The sequence below is a fragment of the Chiroxiphia lanceolata genome, chromosome 2 (genome assembly GCF_009829145.1).
Source record: "Chiroxiphia lanceolata isolate bChiLan1 chromosome 2, bChiLan1.pri, whole genome shotgun sequence".
Taxonomy (NCBI): Eukaryota; Metazoa; Chordata; class Aves; order Passeriformes; family Pipridae; genus Chiroxiphia; species Chiroxiphia lanceolata.
In genome coordinates this window covers 119,967,640-119,986,232 of record NC_045638.1, presented here as the reverse complement: position 1 = coordinate 119,986,232, position 18,593 = coordinate 119,967,640, and the positions used below count along the sequence as shown (strand labels likewise).

General features: G+C 62.8%; 1 protein-coding gene across 1 annotated transcript in view; it reads left to right on the top strand.

The window, feature by feature from the left end:
* PDE2A (phosphodiesterase 2A) overlaps positions 1-16,751 on the top strand; it is a 39,267-nt gene extending 22,516 nt beyond the window's left edge. Inside the window, exons 3-31 of the mRNA XM_032679920.1 lie at positions 5,601-5,690; positions 6,397-6,485; positions 6,810-6,919; positions 7,183-7,238; positions 7,321-7,380; positions 7,477-7,636; positions 7,728-7,780; positions 8,219-8,293; positions 8,402-8,443; positions 8,531-8,599; positions 8,715-8,845; positions 8,973-9,084; positions 9,183-9,222; positions 9,825-9,888; positions 9,978-10,056; positions 10,150-10,327; positions 10,521-10,633; positions 10,877-10,954; positions 11,167-11,289; positions 11,475-11,545; positions 11,895-12,017; positions 12,121-12,208; positions 12,322-12,369; positions 12,477-12,551; positions 12,708-12,807; positions 12,984-13,096; positions 13,349-13,387; positions 13,543-13,649; positions 13,825-16,751. Coding sequence (XP_032535811.1) covers positions 5,601-5,690; positions 6,397-6,485; positions 6,810-6,919; positions 7,183-7,238; positions 7,321-7,380; positions 7,477-7,636; positions 7,728-7,780; positions 8,219-8,293; positions 8,402-8,443; positions 8,531-8,599; positions 8,715-8,845; positions 8,973-9,084; positions 9,183-9,222; positions 9,825-9,888; positions 9,978-10,056; positions 10,150-10,327; positions 10,521-10,633; positions 10,877-10,954; positions 11,167-11,289; positions 11,475-11,545; positions 11,895-12,017; positions 12,121-12,208; positions 12,322-12,369; positions 12,477-12,551; positions 12,708-12,807; positions 12,984-13,096; positions 13,349-13,387; positions 13,543-13,649; positions 13,825-14,050 — 2,712 coding nt within the window. The 3' untranslated portion in view covers positions 14,051-16,751. The remainder of the gene's footprint in view (positions 1-5,600; positions 5,691-6,396; positions 6,486-6,809; positions 6,920-7,182; positions 7,239-7,320; positions 7,381-7,476; positions 7,637-7,727; positions 7,781-8,218; positions 8,294-8,401; positions 8,444-8,530; positions 8,600-8,714; positions 8,846-8,972; positions 9,085-9,182; positions 9,223-9,824; positions 9,889-9,977; positions 10,057-10,149; positions 10,328-10,520; positions 10,634-10,876; positions 10,955-11,166; positions 11,290-11,474; positions 11,546-11,894; positions 12,018-12,120; positions 12,209-12,321; positions 12,370-12,476; positions 12,552-12,707; positions 12,808-12,983; positions 13,097-13,348; positions 13,388-13,542; positions 13,650-13,824) is intronic.
* Positions 16,752-18,593: the final 1,842 nt, after the last annotated feature.

The window sequence follows — 18,593 nt, the reverse complement described above, 5'->3', positions numbered from 1 at the left end:
AGAACGGGGCTGGGAGGAGATGGATGGATGGCTTCCCGGCCGGAGTTGGGCAGAGCTGCCAGCCCTCACCTCCATCCATCCCTCCATCCGTCTCTGCATGCTCTGCTGCCATGGACCTTGCCCCAGGGATGCTGCTGGAGGGTTATCAGGGATGCTGCTGCAGGGGGATCAGGGATACTGCCTCTACTTCCCCACCACTAGAGAGAGGATTCCCCACGGAACTGTGGCTGTGGGGCTGAGGGAAGAGGCCTGAATCGATGTGGGGGACGGGGGGACAGGCTTTTCAGCAGTGTCACCCAGCCCACGGCAGAGCTGGGGGTAGCAGGAACGCTGTTTCCTCAGCCCTACGGAGAGGATTCCCAGGGAAACTGTGGCTGTGGGAGGGAGGGGGGCAGGGACAGGGTGACAGGGTGTTCGCGGTGTCACTCTGCCCACAGAAAAGCTGCAGCCTGCTGCCTTCAGGAGCTGCTTCCCTGCTCTGTGCCTCAGTGCCCCGCTGGCACCGCGGGGTGAGAGGCCGGTGATGCTCCCGCCCGGCCCTGCCCTGTTGTCAGCCCCGCGTTGCCAACACAGGGCCAGGGCTCGGCTATATTTAACCGCCCGGGCCGGAGCACGGGGCCGAGCAGCCGGGGGGGAGCAGCCCCCCGGGAGGGGAGTGGGGCTGGGGGGGGGCTTAACATCGCCGGAGGCGGGAGAGGAGGATGAATCACGGCTCGGGGATATTTCGGGATATTTTTAACGCCGCCAGATTGCTCGGCAAATGCTTGGGCAGGGCGGCGCGGGCGCAGGCTGGGCGTTTGCTGGCAGCTGTGGCTCAGCCTGGGGGGCCCGGGGGGGATCAGCTGCTCCCCCTGGCGCTGTCACCCTGCGGCCGCGCGCTGGAGGGGTGACAGAGGCGGGGACATCCGTGCCCGTGCGCTTGGAGACAGCCCCGGCTGCAACGGGTGGGGGCAAAAGGGGGTCCTGGACCAGCATCTTTCTCCTTGAACGGGAGGAGGGAGGGGAGAAAGTTTCCCCACCACTTTTCCTGGAAAGGTGAAAGTGATGGGAAAAGGTAGAGCTGGGGCAGAGGAGAGGGTGTGGGTGTCCCTGCCTGCAGGGATGGGGCAGGCAGGGAGCCCTTGGCCGGGGCCAGGGACCCGGGGTGGGGAGCAGTGAGGGGCTGTGCCGGTAGAGATAGGCTGCCTCCCTGGAATCTGAACAGGATTTTGCTTTTTGACTGTCAGATGTAACAAGATCTAGAGGCTGGCAGCTAAAAATGCATCCTATGTGAAGAGCCCACAGTGGGAGGGAGCCCTGAGCCCCCAGCCCCGGCTTGGTGGGACTGCGATGGGGGGACTCCAGGGTCACCCTCCTCATCCAGGGCTCTGCTCCATGGGGAATGCCCTGGGGAGCAGCTCCACTGTCCTTGAAGCCTGCAAACCTCCTGTGAGAGTCATGGGGCTGGTGTGAAAGAGGCTGCAGGGGAGTCCTTTTCCCTGCCCCAGACCCCTCCTTGCTGTACTCTGCGCTCCCAAGCATCCCCATCCCTTTGCACCTTGAGCCTGGCACACCCACCGGGAAGCACACGTGTGGGATGTGGGTACGGGGATGCGCTGCCCATGGGCACAGATAGCTGTGCAGTCAGTGTCTTGGATGCTCTAATTCGATTTGGGGTCCCCAACTGGGGGTGAAGTTGTCCAGACGGAGTGATGTCCAGCTCCATCCCAAAGGTGATCACTCAGGCAGGGGCTAATGCACTAATAATCCACTGCCAGAATTAATTGGGCTCATTTCCCTTGCGTTCCCCGGTGGAAGAAGTCCCACTGGAAGGGCAGGAGCTGAGCTCCGAGGGCTCGCAGTGAGATGGACGCCTCAAGCTCAAGGGGTCACCTCTGGCAGATCATTCACTTGGAATCTTTACAGCAAAGCTGGGCTGGAAGCTTGGCGGGGAGATGATTCACTTCCTTGAGGTTCCTTGGGGAGAGATGTGGCAGAAGCCTGCCATGGAAGCCTGGTCTGCTGCCAGCATCCTCCTGTGGAGCCAGCACCCATAGGTGCTCCAGCAGTGATGGCAGGATCCATCTGGGGCCCCCTCGGCCCAGGATCCCCTTGCAAGGCAGGGTGGGGGTCCTGCAGCCTGGCTCAGCATTCCCCCAGGAGCAGGATGCTCCCAGGCACTAGGCATTGCTGCCTGGCTCAGCTTCCCTGTGGCTAAAGAGGAGTCCTGTGCATGGCAGGTCCTGGATTTGAGCTCTGCCTGGTACAAGCTCTACTTGCCAAGTGGCCGAGTGTTCCCTCCCGGGAGAGATCCCAAATTCCAGGTACCCTCAAGGGGGCTGCACACCCCAGTGGGTGCCTCACTGCACTGGATCTGGCCTCTGCCTGCTCCTGGGGGCTCCTCCTCACCCTGGGGGTCTCCATTCATCTCCCAGGAGCAAGGCCAGGGGAAGGGGTGCAAGTCCAGGGACTGAGACCCTGTGAGGTCAGTGAGACCCCCCAAACCCTTGGTGTTCTCCCCACCCTCCCCATGGCAGGTGTGAAATGAGCCTTTCCTGAGAGGAAGCCATCCAGGATGGGATTTCTCTATTCCATAAACATCCAGAGGGGCTGAGGGTGTCAGGGGGGACAAACCAATGTGCTGTGGCCAGTGTGGGGAGCAGGGCAAAGACGTGGCTGTCCCTCCTGAAAAAAGGAGACAGCCTCCTTTTCACTGCTGCTGAATTCCCTCCACTGGGAGGGAAAAGCTGCTTTTCCATCCCAGCTGGGTCTGTGTAAGCCTGGAATGGGTGTTGGGAGGACTGTGCTGGGGTTTCCCACCACCTTATGGCTGGGGATGGGATGCTGCTGCCACTCTCCAAAGGGAAAAAGTGGGGAAAAAATAGAGAGAAAATTAAAAAGGGCCATTTTCCATGTCAGGGAGAGCTGGCAGTGCTCCGGAGGCTGGGCTGTGGTAGGATTTGGCTTTGCTGGAGCCAGAGCAGGAGTCTGTGTTGGAGCAGAGACAGATCCTTACTCTAAGGAGATGAATGGTGTCATTAATCACCCACCAGCTCCAGCAGGAATACTGAGGCAGATACAGCTCTGGTGTTGCACCGCACCATGGGATGCTGGCCAAGGGCAGCTGGCAAAATTCCTGCTGGCATCACGGTCCCCAGGGTCACCCTGTCAGCTCAGGAGTTCAGCAGAGTGAGACCACCATCCCCGCCCTCTCAGGCCAGAGCAAAGGTGACAACATTCTGTGGGTGAGAGTCCCAGGGGGCCATGTGAGTCTGCCATGGGGACAAGGCAGGAACCTGGACAGGGACAGGGTGCTGCTCACCTGCTCTGCAGCAGCATCATCCTCAGCTCCTGGGGCTGTTGGTGATGCCATGCCACGTCCCCTGCCCCACACCCTGTCCTGGGATCTGTTCCCAAAGTCCTCTCCATGCCTGTCTCCAGGCATCCCATTTCCAGGCAGTATTTTCCTCCGGAGTTGCTGGGTGTGCAGTGCTTGGGATGAGGGCATCGGGCTCTGATGAGGGCATCGGGCTCTGCTTCAGCAGCTGGGAATTGCAATCCCTCTGCACCTCCTCCTGTTTCAGTGAAGTTAATTAACCCGCCATGCCCCCTTGGGAAACATTACCATAGCTCTGCTCTCCACAGAAGCTGGGATGTGGAGCAGGCACTGGGAACTGCCCCCTGGGAGAGGGGTGCAGGTACAGAGCTGGATGAGCTGGATGAACCTGGCTTGGTGGGTCCTGGTGACATTCCTGGTGACAGGCATGGGGTAGCCAATAGCTTCATCTCCGTGCTGGTGCTGGAGCATCCCATTGCACCAGGGATGCATCCAAATGCCCCGGCATCTGTGGAGTAGAGATGGATCTGGAGGAGCCTCACCCAAACTGGGGTGGTGCCTGGATGGGGCCCATGGCATGGAGTCCTGGGAGTGGGACATGGGGAACCCCATGGGAGAGGCTGTTTATGGCAATACCCAGGATGTGGCTGTGCTGGCTCCAGGCCCAGGCCGTGTCTTGGCAGAGCCCCCAGAGAGGGGCTGCAGCACCCCCGGGACTGAGGGACATGGGGTCACATGGGGTGAGGGTGTCGGGGCAAACCCCTGCTCTGGGCTGGGAATGGGATGAGTGGGACAAATGGGATGAGTGGGGTAAGTAGGATGAGTGGAACAAGTGGAATGAGCAGGATGAGTGGGACGAGTGGGACAAGCTGTTGAGTGGGATGAGTGGGGCGAACTGGATGCATGGGACAAGCAAGGTGAGTGGGATAAGGGGGATGAGTGGTTGAGTGGGATGAGCAAGATGAGTGGGACAAGTGTTTGAGTTGGATGAGCCATTGAATGGGATGAGTAGGATGAGCTAGATTAATATGGTGAGTAGGCTGAGTGGGACGATGGGGTGAGTGAGACGAGCCATTTATTGGCATCAGTGGAACAAGTGGAATGAGTGTGATGCCCTTCCCAGCCCACCCTCACTCCCCCTGCCTCCTCCTCTGCAAACTTCCCTGCCTGCCCGCGCCGCTCTCGCCTCATCTTGGGAACATCTTTTTTTTTAGCTCCTGCAGCTTTCCCCTCACCATTCCAGAGAAGGACCCGCATTCCCAGCCCTATTAAAGCCACCACCCATGTCCAGTTGCCACCTGTCTGTCCCCGTGCCAAGTGTGCCACCGGCACGTGACGCCCCAAGCAGACCCGGGGTCCTGCTCAGACTTTGCCCCATCTCCCCCCCCCCCCGGGGGGGCCGCTGTGGAGGATCCGGTGGGACAGAGGGACGGCAGGACGGCCACCTGGCCCAGGCCTGGCTGTATTCTACAGTGCATGTGTCTCCAGTGTGTGTAAGTGACTGGAGATGCGGCCCTGTTGGAATAACATCCAGCGCCGCTGTCTCCAGCCGGAAGCGCCCTCGCCTCCAGCCGCGCTCCCACGCGCCGTCGGATCCCGCCCCGCGGCCGAGGGTGTCCCCGGGTGGAGGGCTGGGGTGGCATGGAGAGGGGCTGCTGTCCCGGCTGGGATCCCTGGGGGGCAGGGTTGGGAACGGTCCCCGGATTTGGTTGTCAGGGATGCAACCTGGAGCTGCCTGGTAGAGCAGGGACTGAAGGAAGAGCAAATCCCAAAGCTGTTGTCTGGTGTCTGACTCGGAGCATCCACTATTCTCATCATCATGTCATCCTCATCCTGGTCTCCCAGACGAGGGCTGGAGGCAGGAGCAGAGCTGGGAGGGTTGTACCACGGAGGCCCCTATGCCCCCAGCTTTTCCATGTGTCTGTCCCAACACCTCCATCCCTCCACGGGGTTTTAATCCCCAGATGAGCTTCTATCCATCTTGTCCCATTTCTCTTCCCAGTGGTGCTTGGCTAGCTGCATGGCTAGCAGCGAGAGCAGTGTGGCTCAGTGTCAAAGCCTCCCCCCCTTTCTGGGATGTTTCTGTATCCCCCATCATGGACATTGACCACAACAGGAGGGCTCGGCCCCCCAAAAGTCTCCGGGCAGTCTGGAGGCAGCTACGAGGGGTCTGAGGGCAGGCAGACCCGTGCCATGGTGGGGTGAGGGAGGGTGGGTCCCACAGTGCCCCTCCCTCTGGTGTGGGGCCCTGGTGACACCCCGTTCTGCTGTGCCCTCCCTGCAGGATGCTCTGCTGAGCCTGGGCGCTGCGCTGGATGCCCCCGCCCTGCGGGATGCCCTCCGCCACGCCCTCGTCACCCTGCTGCCCGCCGTGGTACGTGGGGGCCTGGGGGGGAGCGGGGGGCAGAGCATCCTGGGAGTTGTGGGGTTGCTGAGACCCCCTGGGCTGGGGGGAGCCCTGGGAGGGCATGGAGGGTGGATTCGTTGCTTGATTTCTTTGGTTGATTCTGGGGTTGAGCCTGGGGTGGGGTCTCCCTGTCCCCATCCCTCTGCACAATTCTCCCCCTATATGGGCCAGGGTGCTGGTGTCCCTGGGGGTGCTGGTGTCCCTGGGGGTGCTGGTGTCCCTGATCCCTATGGCCCTGGTGCTGGTGAGCGTTGTGCCAGAGCCATTCCACGGGGAGCCCTGGCCATGGCTGGGTGTGGATGGTGCACGTGTGCAGGTGTGTGCACATGTGTGCAGGTGTGTGCACACGTGTGCAGGTGTGTCCAGGTGTGTGCAGGCATGTGCACACGTGTGCAGGTGTGTGCACATGTGTCCAGGTGTGTGCAGCGTGTGCAGGGGTGTGCGCACATGCATGACTCTGTGTGTGTGTTCAGGATGCATCCGTGTGTGTGTGTGTGTGTGTGCAAATGTGGGTGTGCACGTGTGTGGGTGTGCACGTGTGTTTGCACACACATGTGTGGGTGTGCATGTGTGTTTGCACACACATGTGTGGGTGTGCACGTGTGTTTGCACACACGTGTGTGGGTGTGCACGTGTGTTTGCACACACGTGTGTGCTGCCCCCCTCCCCCCAGGAGCACGTCTACATCTACCTGCTGGATGGGGACACGCGGCTGCTCTGCGACGACCCCCCCCACGAGCTGCCCCCCGACGGGAAGCTCAGGTGAGCTCGGCCACCCCCCGGCCTGGGCGTGGGCACACGGGCGTGGCCTGGCTGCTGTGCACCCACAGGCGTGTGCACAGGGGGCACGAGGTTTCCCACCCCTGACCCCATCCCCGTCCTCATTCCTGCTCCATCCTCGTGCCCATCTCCTTTCCCTTCCCATCCTCATCCTCATCCTGGGTGTGCACGTGTGTGCGCAGGGGCTGTGTGTGTGTGTGTGTGCAGGGACACACGTGTCCCTGCCCGGGAGGTTGCCCCTTTCCAGGGGTTTCTCTGCCCAGGTGCCCTTCCCAGGGGGTTCTCAAGGTGTCCCTGTCCCCGCAGGGATGCTGTGCGGAAGCAGAAGCGGCTGGAATGCGGGGGGCTGCTCCCTGCCGAGCTCCCTGGCCGGCACCTGGGCCCCCTGGCAGCGCCCCTGGCCCCTGGCACGCAAGGTGGGGGCTGTGGGGAAGGGGGGGTCTCAGGGGATGGGTGATGGGTAGGTGGAGGGGTGGAGGTGTGAGGAGGTGGATGGGTGGAAGGATGAATGGATGGATGAATGGGTTGGTGGGTGGATGGAGGGTTGCAGGGGAGGATGGCTGGGTGGGTGGGTCACGACACATGGGGGCACAGTGAGGGCATGCACCCCAAGAGCTGAGCTCCACAGCTCTGGGCTGCCCCTGGGGCCCACCCAGGACTGACCCTGTCTCGCTCGCAGTGCTCATCATCCCGCTGGTGGACAAGAACAGTGGGGCCGTGGTGTGTGTCATCCTGGTGAGTGTGGGGACACGGGCAGGACTCTGGAGGACAGGGACAGGGCCCGGACATGGGGGCCCTCACATCACTCCCCCTCCAGGTGCACTGTGGCCAGCTGAGTGACTCGGATGAGCAGAACCTTCGTGCACTGGAGAGACATGTGAGTGACTCCCTCTGCACTGTGGGACCTGCCGCCTGGGGACCTGTGAACTCCCCCAAGCCTTGCTGTTCCTTGTCCTTTCTGCCCCACTTGCAGGCCCTGGTGGCATTCCGGCGCCTGCAAGCCCTGCAGAAGCTGCAGCCCTGGCCCCAGGTCAGCCTCTCCACCAGTTCCTCCCAGACCTCCCTGGCCAAGCCCGAGAAGGCGCCTGAGAGCAGCTACAGCGACCTGGACTGCAAGATCCTGCAGCTCTGTGGTGAGTGGGGGACTCTGGGAGGGGTGTGTGTGTGCAGGGTGGAACCGTGCCCGGCCCCTCACCCCTCACGGCACTGTGACCCCTCCCACAGGTGAGCTCTACGACCTGGATGCTGCCTCGCTCCAGCTCAAAGTCATCAACTACGTGAGTAGTCCCCCTGCCTGCCCCAAGCCCCGGGACACACCAGGGAGCCCTGTTTTATTTCAAAACAGAAGAAAATTCCCCAAAGCAGAGAAATGCCTTGAGCGTCAGCTGTGCAACCATCAGCTGTGACCAGAGCGAACAGCCTCGTCACAACCATCCATAGTCTCCAGAGTTAACAGCGCCACCCTCATCCCAAAAACTGCTCTCTAGCACCCTGTACACAACCCCCAGTAGTGTCCAGTGAACAGCCTTGCCCTTGCCATCAGTGATTTCCAGAGTGACCCTGCCCAGGTGCAGGGAAGAGGTTCTGGGGCGGGGCACCTGGTTTTGTAGGGCACATGTGGGTGCCCTGGGCACAGGGAAGCAGAGGAGGGGCCAGGTCCTGCCCTGGGAGTGCTCAGGGCAGGCTGGGGTGCTGACCCCCTGCTATCCCTTCAGCTGAAGCAGGAGACCCAGTCGCTGTGCTGCTGCCTCCTGCTCGTCTCCGAGGACAACCACCAGCTCTTCTGCCAGGTGGGTGCCACGAGGGTCTCCCAACCCTGACCCCCCCAGCGGGTGCCAGGACACCCCCTGAGCATGGTGTCATCCTCAAGGGCACCTCCTTCCCCCCGTCTCCTGCAGGTGGTGGGGGACCGTGTCCTCGAGGAGGAGATCAGCTTTTCGGTGAGCGGGGTGGGAGTGGTGAGGGGTGGGGGGTCTGGGGGGGTGGGCAGGAGGTACCACGGGCTCACTCGTCCCCTCCCCCCGCAGCTCACCTTCGGGCGCCTGGGGCAGGTGGTGGAGGACAAGAAGCCCATCACCTTGAAGGACATCAGCGAGGTGGGTACCAGCCGTGTCCCCCCTGCCCCTGGTGCAGACACACAGGGCTCACTCCGGTGCCTCCCGGGGGCGGCCGGCGGTACTGGTTCCACCCCCTCCTCACCTCTGCCCGCAGGAGGAGCACAAGCAGCTGAGCAGCATGTTGGGCTGCGAGGTCACCTCCATGCTCTGTGTCCCTGTCATCAGCCGGGCCACCTCCCAGGTGGTGGCACTGGCCTGCGCCTTCAACAAGCTGAGCGGGGAGAGGTGAGCGGTGGCTTGGCCGGGGCTCTGTGGGGCTGCACCCCCTTGCTTTGGGGGTGCTGGAGCATTGTCACCGTGGAGGAAGGGGGGTGGCCAGTGGGGACAGGAAACTGAGGTGTCCCCCCGCCAGCTACACGGACACGGATGAGCACAAGATCCAGCACTGCTTCTGCTACACCTCCACGGTGCTCACGAGCACCTTGGCCTTCCAGAAGGAGCAGAAGCTCAAGTGCGAGTGCCAGGTGAGCACTCGTGGGGCTGTGTCACACACGTGTGTGTGTGTGTGTGTGTGTGTCCCACCTCGTGCTGGTCACTGATGGCATCCCCTCTGTCCCCCCAGGCTCTGCTGCAGGTGGCCAAGAACCTCTTCACCCACCTGGGTAGGTGCACGGGAGAGCCCCCCTGGCAGGGAGCACACGGGGGGCAGTGGCACTGGGGTCTGTCCCCAGCCAGGGAGGACCCTGTCCCCTTACTGGGGGATGGCCACAGAAGGGTGACATGAACTGGCACAGAGCCTGGCATACAGTGACGCTGCATGGCTGCACGTGTGCATGTGGCATGACCATGGAGCTCTTAGAAACACGTGTGCACACGTGCTGCTGCAGAACACACGTATGTGCTGCTCACACGTATGGGCACTGCTGCACACACATATGGGCACTGCTGCTCACACTTATGGGCACTGCTGCACACACGTATGTGCTGCACACACGTATGGGCACTGCTGCTCACATGTATGGGCACTGCTGCACACATGCCTGTGCTGCTCACACGTATGGGCACTGCTGCTCACACGTAGGTGCACACACGCATGTGCTGCTCACATGCCACACACACACACACAGAGCCCTGTCCATCCGTGCCCCCCAGCCTTCCTGCTGTGCCCCTGAGCTGAGCCCGCCCCTTCCATTGCCCGAGTGTGGGGTGGGGGGGCCGTGCTGCCCCGCTGGGGGTCCCTGACCCTGCCCTGCACCCCCCACAGATGACGTGTCCGTCCTGCTCCAGGAGATCATTACGGAGGCCCGGAACCTCAGCAACGCCGAGATGTGAGTGGGAGGGGGGCACACGGGTGGGGGGACACGGAGGGGACGCGGGGCTCCCCTGTGCGTGCCAACGGCAGCGGCGCCCCTTGCAGATGCTCCGTGTTCCTGCTGGACCGGCTCAGCCACGAGCTGGTGGCCAAGGTGTTCGACGGCGGCGTGGTGGACGACGAGGTGAGCGCGGGGCCAGCGGGGTGGACTTGGGCGGTCCGGGGGTGTGTCCCGCCCCCCAAGCCCTGCTGGTGACGCCCTCCCCCCTGCCCGCAGAGCTACGAGATCCGCATCCCGGCGGACCAGGGCATCGCCGGGCACGTGGCCACCACCGGCAAGATCCTGAACATCAAGGATGCCTACTCACACCCGCTCTTCTACCGCGGGGTGGACGACAGCACCGGCTTCCGCACCCGCAACATCCTCTGCTTCCCCATCAAGAACGAGAGCCAGGGTGAGGGGGCCAGGGGGGCACACTGGCATGGGGGGCACACTGGCATGGGGGGCACACTGGCATGGGGGGCACACTGGCATGGGGGGCACGGGTGCCTCCGTCAGCACGTGGTGGTCTGGTCACCCGTCACGTGGACGTGGCACTGTCCCCAGCACACGGGCCTGACCCCCCCATTGCCCCCCCTCTGCTCCAGAGGTCATCGGGGTAGCGGAGCTGGTCAACAAGATCAACGGCCCTTGGTTCAGCAAGTTCGATGAGGACCTGGCCACCGCCTTCTCCATCTACTGCGGCATCAGCATCGCCCACGTGCGTGCTGGGGGGACCAGCCCGGGGGGGTCACACACAGGGGGGGCCCCGGCTCTGCCACAGCACAGAGGGACGAGGGGACGTGTTGTGTGGTCCCTGTTCCGTGGGGACAAGCGGTGGTGGCCGTGGGATGGGGAGGGCAGACGTGGGGATAAGGATGTGCTGGGGTGCCAGGGTGGGCTGGGGGTGCTGGAGGGTGTCTGCCCACCCCCAGCGCTCCCGTACCCCGATCCCACCCCGCAGTCCCTGCTGTACAAGAAGGTGAACGAGGCACAGTACCGAAGCCACCTGGCCAACGAGATGATGATGTACCACATGAAGGTGAGGTGGCATGAGGACAGGGGCGGGGATGGGCAGGACAGGGGTTGGACCCCTGCTCCCGGTGTGGTGCCCCCACACTTCACCCCGAGGTGGTGGCACAGTGGGGTGGCGTTGATATCCCAGGGCTCTCTGCTCTCACTGTGGCTCACGTGGCCCTTGGGTCCCTCTGGGGACCTGGTCACAGCATGGGCCACCGGCTATGGCTCCCGCAGGTCTCAGATGATGAGTACACCAAGCTGCTGAGCGAGGGCATCCAGCCCGTGTCCACCATCGACCCCAACTTCGCCAGCTTCACCTACACACCACGCTCCCTGCCCGAGGACGACACCTCCATGGTGAGGGCTGTGGGGACAGTCCTCAGCTGCCACTGTCCCCTGCTGCCCTCTGTCAGGTCACGTACATCAGCTCTGGGGGGCTGGGATGGGGGAATGTGGCTGCATCCCTGAGCATTTCCCTGTGGGCAGGGGTGGTTCATGGTGGGCATTGTCACCCCCTGCCACCCACCCTGTCCCCTCTGCAGGCCATCCTGAGCATGCTGCAGGACATGAACTTCATCAACAACTACAAGATGGACCGCCAGACGCTCACCAGGTGGGTCCCAATCCTTCTCCATTATCCACCTTCTCATCCCCATTCTCATCACCGTCCACCTTCCCTGCACCTATCCCACTCCTTTCCCTGTTCCCTTCCCTGTCTCCATCCACATTCCCATTGCTGTTCCTGTCCCTGTCCCAGTGCCTATCCACAACCACATCCACATCAACATCATGATCCACCTTCCCTGTCCCCATCCCTGTCCCTTTCCCCATTCCCAACCCGTCCCATCCTCATCCCCATCCCATTCTCCATCCCCAACCCCATGACTGCCCAGGGACACCTGGCCAGGTGGAGGTCCCCAGGAGGTGAGATTGCCCCCTGCATGGGCCTGTTCCCCTGCCAGGTTCTGCCTGATGGTGAAGAAGGGGTACCGTGACCCGCCCTACCACAACTGGATGCACGCCTTCTCCGTCTCCCACTTCTGCTACCTGCTCTACAAGAACCTGGAGCTTGTCAACTATCTGGAGTAAGGCCAGGTGCCATCCCTGTCCTTGTCCCTCATCCCCTGGCCCAGCTGGGGTGCTCCCTGCCCTCCTGCCTCCCTCAGTTTCCCTCCTCCCCCTCCCCAGAGACATCGAGATCTTTGCCCTCTTCATCTCCTGCATGTGCCACGACCTGGACCACAGAGGCACCAATAACTCCTTCCAGGTGGCCTCGGTGAGCCGAGCCCAGCGCTGGGATGGGCAGGGGTGGGGGGCATGGGACAGGGGCAGAGCTGGGGGGCCTGTTCGCCCCCATAGCTCCATCACTCCGGCTGCTCTGCCTTGCAGAAATCGGTCCTGGCCGCGCTCTACAGCTCCGAGGGTTCTGTCATGGAGGTAAGACCCCCCAGACCTCCCCCTGCCTTGCTCTCTGGGGTCCTGGCTGTGTGCCAGCATCCCTGCCTGCTCCCTGCCTGCTCCCACCATCCTGGTTTCTCCCACAGAGGCATCACTTTGCCCAAGCCATCGCCATCCTCAACAGCCAAGGCTGCAACATCTTTGACCACTTCTCCCGAAAGGTGAGCCCCCCCACCTTGATGCCCCTCCTGGGCCACCCCCTGCCCGTGCTGAGCCCCTGTGTCCCCTCCAGACCCCCAGCTCCCCATCCCTGGATCCCTGGGGATGCGGGAGCTGGCGGGGCACAGAGCTGGTCACGGCAGCTGCCTTGTCCATAGGACTACCAGCGCATGCTGGACCTGATGAGGGACATCATCTTGGCCACTGACCTGGCCCACCACCTCCGCATCTTCAAGGACCTCCAGAAAATGGCAGAAGGTGAAGCTCCCGGGATTGAGATTGGGACTGGGGGGGTGGTGGGAACTCATCCCACCAAAGCTGGGAGGTGGCATGGGAGGTCCTGGCTGTCCCCAGAGTCCTCATGTGTGGAGTGGTGGGGCTGTGGAGCTCCTTCCTAAGCCCCCCACTCCAACCCCTGCCCACTCTGCCCGCAGTGGGGTATGACCCCAAGAACAAGCAGCACCGCAGCCTGCTGCTCTGCCTGCTCATGACCTCCTGCGACCTCTCTGACCAGACCAAGGGCTGGAAGACCACCAGGAAGATCGCAGTGAGTGCCACACCACGGGACTGCCCCCTGAACAGCACCCCACAACCCCCCCAAGTCACCTGCATGGCACCAGGGACCCACCTGCCCCTCGTGCAGGGGGTCCCTCCCCGCAGGACCCTGGAGGGTGTAGCAGTCCCCCCATGCCAGGACTGTGTCCCTGCCCCATGCAGAGCTGTGGGGAGGGGTCTGGAGGGCAGGGGTTGGAGGGTCAGCCCAGGCTGCACCCCCTGCACTGACACGTTTCCCTTGCAGGAGCTGATCTACAAGGAGTTCTTCTCCCAGGGTGACCTGGTAGGTGCCACCTGGCAGGGCTGGGCTTGGCCAACGCCCTTGGCAAGCACCAAGGAGAATGGGATGTGGGGGTGGGTGGTGAGCAGAGAAGTCTTGCCCAGGAATGGGGTGGGGGAGTGCCACTGGCATTGACCCCCCTCCCACTACGTGTGCAGGAGAAAGCCATGGGAAACAGCCCTCTGGAGATGATGGACCGGGAGAAAGCCTACATCCCCGAGCTGCAGATCAGCTTCATGGAGCACATCGCCATGCCCATCTACAAGTGAGCCCCGGGGCTGGCACTGGGGTGGGGGGGACCCCCTGCCACCCCCACCCCTCTCAGGGGTGCTGCACGGGGTGTCTTGTTGGGGATGAGGGTTCCAAGCAGTAGTGATGGGGCTCCACTCAGCTAAGGAGGTGCAGCCCCGTGCTGATGGGGTGTACCCCCCACCCCCCAGGTTGCTGCAGGACCTGTTCCCCAAGGCAGCAGAGCTCTACGAGCGGGTGGCCAGCAACCGGGAGCAGTGGACCAAGGTCTCCCACAAATTCACCATCCGAGGCTTGCCCAGTAACAACTCCCTGGACTTTCTGGATGAGGACTATGACCCCCAGGCCCCGGACCCCCAGCTCAATGGCTGCCTGGACCCCGAGGTGGGGCAGCCCCCCGAGGCCGCGGCCGAGTGAGGGAGGCGATGGGGGGGCCACAGCCACGGCTGGGCCAGGAGCATCCCCAAGCCTCAGCCCCCAAACCATGGGGGGGAGTTTTGGGGGGACATCAGTGACTCTGGACCATGACAGCAAGGGCTGTGCGCTGCCAGCACCCACTGCTGGCCCTTCCCCACCAGTGGGTGACTGTCTCCTCCCTCTGGGGCAGGTGTTCAGGTGTCCCCTCCACCCGGTGGGCCCTGGGACACTGCCCTGTTGGCTGGGAGCACCAGGGGACACTGTGGGGCTGGGGGATGGATGTGCTTTAAACTGCCTTAAGGCTGCAAGCCCTGTCCCCGTGGGGTGACGATGAGAACGAGTCCTCAGTGGAAGCAGCCCTGGAGGGGACAGTGTCCCTGAAATGGGTGTGTGGGGGTCAGCGGGACAGAGGGGGCTGGCAGGATGGTGAGGGGCAGTGGGAGAGCCACGGAGTGGCTGCAGAGTGGAGGTGTGTGTTTCTGTGGATCTGGCCCACGGAAGGAGGTTGGCTCCAGCTGGAGGAGGGAAGAGGCACCTGGAGCAGGATGGCCATGGGGATACTGTGCCTGCATGCCCTGCTGGGTCCCACCCCGGAGAAACTGCTCTGCCCTCTTCCCAGTAGCTGCTGAGCATCTGTTGGCTAACGTCCCCCCTCCCTGGGACCCCCGGATCCACTCGCCCATGGAAGGACTCGTATCCCTCGCCCAGCTCAGTCCCACGCAGCCACGTCCCCTGCAAGGGCTACACGTGTGCCAAGGCTGGGGGCCCTGCTTCTTCTTTGCACACACGGGGAGGGGGCTGTGCTCCACAGGGGGTCCATCCGGTCCCATCCGTGTCCCTGCTGTGTCCCCACCGTGTCCCCGCTGCGTGGGTGTTCCTGTGGTGCCCACCCAGGAGCCTCCTCACTGCAAGCAGCTTCCCTGGTGCCCAGTGTGTCGGGAGCACCCCTGCCTCGCAGTGGCTTCACACCTCCAGCCATACGGACCCTGCTGGTGCCCTGGGCTCCCTCTGCTCCTACTTGGCCCCGTGCACGGATGCTGTTGGTCTCCCGTGGTCACTCTGGCCGCCCATGGACCCTGATAGTCTCCCACCACTCCCCTGTCATGCTGACAGCCGTGCATGCACCCCACCAACCTCCTGTGGTTCCTCTGGCCCTGCAGACCACCCTACCTGGACCCTCATGGTCTTTTGTGGTTCCTCCTCTCCTACAGACCACCACGTGTGGACCTTGCTGACCTTCCTGCGGTCCCTCCAGTGCCACAGCTGAACCCCTATGGACCCCCTCAGCCCCAGGGGGTCCACCAGCCCCACAGGGTCCAACCGTGTGTGACCCAGGGCTCTGTCACCCCATCCAAAGCCACTTGAAACACCCACGAGCAGGGGAACCGTGGTGAGCAGCTTGCCCTGCCGGGGGTCAGCCAAAGGGGGTGTCGGGGATGAGGGTGGGAGCTGAGCCCCGAGGGATTGAGGTGCACTGAGCCCCCAGGCTGCATCACCCAGCTCGTGGGAGCTGCATGGGTTCACCACCAGAGCAGGGGCAGGCGACGGGAGCAGCGTGGTGAAATTCTGGCACTGCTGGCATCAGTCCCACGGATGCTGGTCCCACCAGGCTCAAGAGTGGACGTGGGGCCATTTGCTGTGCCATCCTCACTCCTCTGCAGCACTCCATGGCACCATCCCAGTGGTGCACAGCAGGTCCCTCCAGGATTTGGGCGACACTGAGGCCGTTCCTCTCCTGGGCTCGTCTGTAAGCAATGCCTTCATTCCTGTGTTCTTGGGATCCCTGGAGCGTGTGTCTGCAGCAGCCACGGGAGAGCCCAGCGCTGAGCTGCCCCGCGCAGATGAAGTGACCTGAGTTCCTGTTGCCTTACCTACTCGGAGATGCCTTGAGCGAGACGCTTTGCCCGAGCCCTGGTGGGACCCACCTGGTGACCGTGTCTGGCTGCTGGCCCACGGCTTTGTCCCCAAGGCCCCCTCAAGCCCTTCTCCCTTCCCCACGCCACCCGGGGGGTCCCAGAAGGCAGCAAACCCCCAAGCTGCAAGAGGAGGACAGCGGCTCCATCCATGGTGTGGCGCTGGCGTGGCTGTGGCACCGATGTGCCAGGGGGTACAACTGCTCCCAGATGGGCCCCGCATCCCAGTGCCGACCCAGGGGTGCCTGGCGATGTGGGGGTCTCTCCATCCGATGGATGTGGGGGTGTCCTGCGCTTGGGTTCTGCATCCAGGGTGCCACACCACGGGGGGGGGTCACGCAGGGATGCCTGTTTCCCAGCTGTATCCCACTTTTCCAGCCCCCCGCTGCTGGTGTGCGTAGGTGGTCGATGCTTTCCTGGCTCCCGCCCCTGTACATACCCCTCTGGATCCGGGGGAGCACAGCCAGCCCAGCCCAGCTCACCCACGAGTGTGCCTGGGCATGGGTGGGTGTGCAAACCTCCTCCAGCTTTTCCGTCCTTCCCTCTCGCAGCACTGGTTGTTCTGGGCTCCAGCGGAGCCTGAGGAGGAGACGGCTCTTCTCTTTCTTCCTCTCCTCCTCCCCTTTCTCCTTCTTTTTTCCTCCTCTTTTTCCTCTCCTCCTCCTCCTCCTCCTCCTCCTCCTTCTCTTCCAACTTCTCCACCTCCTTCACCCCCTTCTCCTCCTATTTTATTATTATTTCTCTTTTCTGGTGGGTTTTGGTTTTCCTAAATAAATTTCATACATCGACCTCCCTGTGACGGGTTGGTGGGTGGCCTCGTTGGGAACTGAGGGGCTCCAGTTGAGACTTATGCACTCCAAAGTTGCCCTCGGGGGGGCGACTCAAGCTTGGGCCATGTAGTTCTGACACCACCACTCCCCCCCGGAAGCTCAATCCCCTCCCTGGATGTTCCAGTCCTGTGGAATGCTCCAATGCCCCAGGATTCACTGATCCCCACCCTGGGTGCTCCAGCCCCCCGGCTGCTCCGGTCCCCCCACCCCTCCACGCCCTGTTCCCTCCTGGAATGTTCCAGAATCCCAGGATGCTCCAATCCACTGGGATGCTCTTTCCACCCCCATCTGCCAGCTGGGGACTCCCCATGCCTGGCCAGGAGCTGGGCCTGGGCAGGATCCAGCTTGGGCTGGGACTGCAGTGGAGTCCCGGGCTGGGATGCAGGATGGGGCCTGTGTGGGACCCCTCTGTGCCTGGGCTGGGACTGGGGCAGGATCCAGCCCTGGGCTGCTCCTCTGGCTCCAGCAGCCATCCCTGCACGGCAGGAGACACCCCAGTCTGCCCGTCATCCTCGCATCAGGGCTGTGGTTTTCATTCCTGCCATCCTGCTAAGGAGCAATTTATTATCCGGGATCAATGCGGCGCTTTCATCCCAGCCCAATGTGACAGTTATCCTGGGCCATGGAATTTGATGCTGGAGAAGAAGTCCCCGGAGGGTTTGGTGCTGGCACGCGCTGGCGCTGCCCAAGATGCCAAAACTGGAATGAAAAACTGCCCAAACTACCAAGCGCCCCCTCCACCCGCCCTGCTCCCAGCCGCGGTTCAAATCCCGGGATTAAATCCTTTAATCTTCCCAACTAGTCCCAGAACAGGGCCTGGGGCTCCCTGCCAGGAGCTGCCCCGCTCCAGCCTCTTGCCACTGATGACTCCGTGACATCCCTTCGCCTTCCCGGACTCACGTGGGGTATCACGGCCCCCCCTCCTGACCCTCACCCGCCTCGGGCCTGCCTTCGCGTCCTGGCTGTGTCACCACCCTGTCCCCGCTTCCCGGGTGTCCCTAAGGTGGGGTGCAGGTGTCCCCTGGGGGGTGCAGGTGTGCCCTGGACGCCCCACCTGGGCGTCCCCAGGTGACGTCCCTCGGTCCCAGGGGTGGGAGGGGGTTCTCCAGCGGGGGTCTGGAGGTGCCACCGGGGTCGCCTGGAGGTGCCACCGGGATCACCCGGGGGGCCGCTCCCCTTGGGCTGCTCTGCGGCAGGGGGCGGGCGGGAAGGGCAGGCAACCAATGAGGAGGGAGGGGCGGGGCTGCCTGCGGGGAGGGCGGGATCCCATTGGAGGAGGGGCGGAACGGGGGCGGGGCAGGGATATGCAAATGAGAGGGTGTGTAACACGTGTGTCTGTGTGTACACACGTGTGTGTGCACTTGGGGGGGTGGGTGTGAGTGTGTACACACGTGGGGGGTGTGCACGTGTGTGTGTGCGTGCGCGTGTGTGCGTGTGCACATGGAGGTGTGTACGTGTGTGTGTGTGTGCACACAGGGGTTTGTACATGTGTGTGTGTGTGCACATGGGGGGTGTACATGTGTGTGTGCACATTGGGGGGGGTGTGTTTACACATCTGTGCCTGTCTGTGCACACGTGTGTTTGTGTGTGCTTTTCAGCACGGGTGTCTGCCCATGTGTGTGTCTGTGCACACACCGTCTCTGTTTACACGTGTCTCTGTATGTTCATACCTGTGTCTGTCTCCGTGCCCGTGTCTGTTCACACCGGTGTCCGTGTGTTCACACACTGTGCTCACACACATCTGTGTTCACAGACATGTCTCTGTGTGTTCTCCCGTGTTCACACGCATGTCTTTGTTCA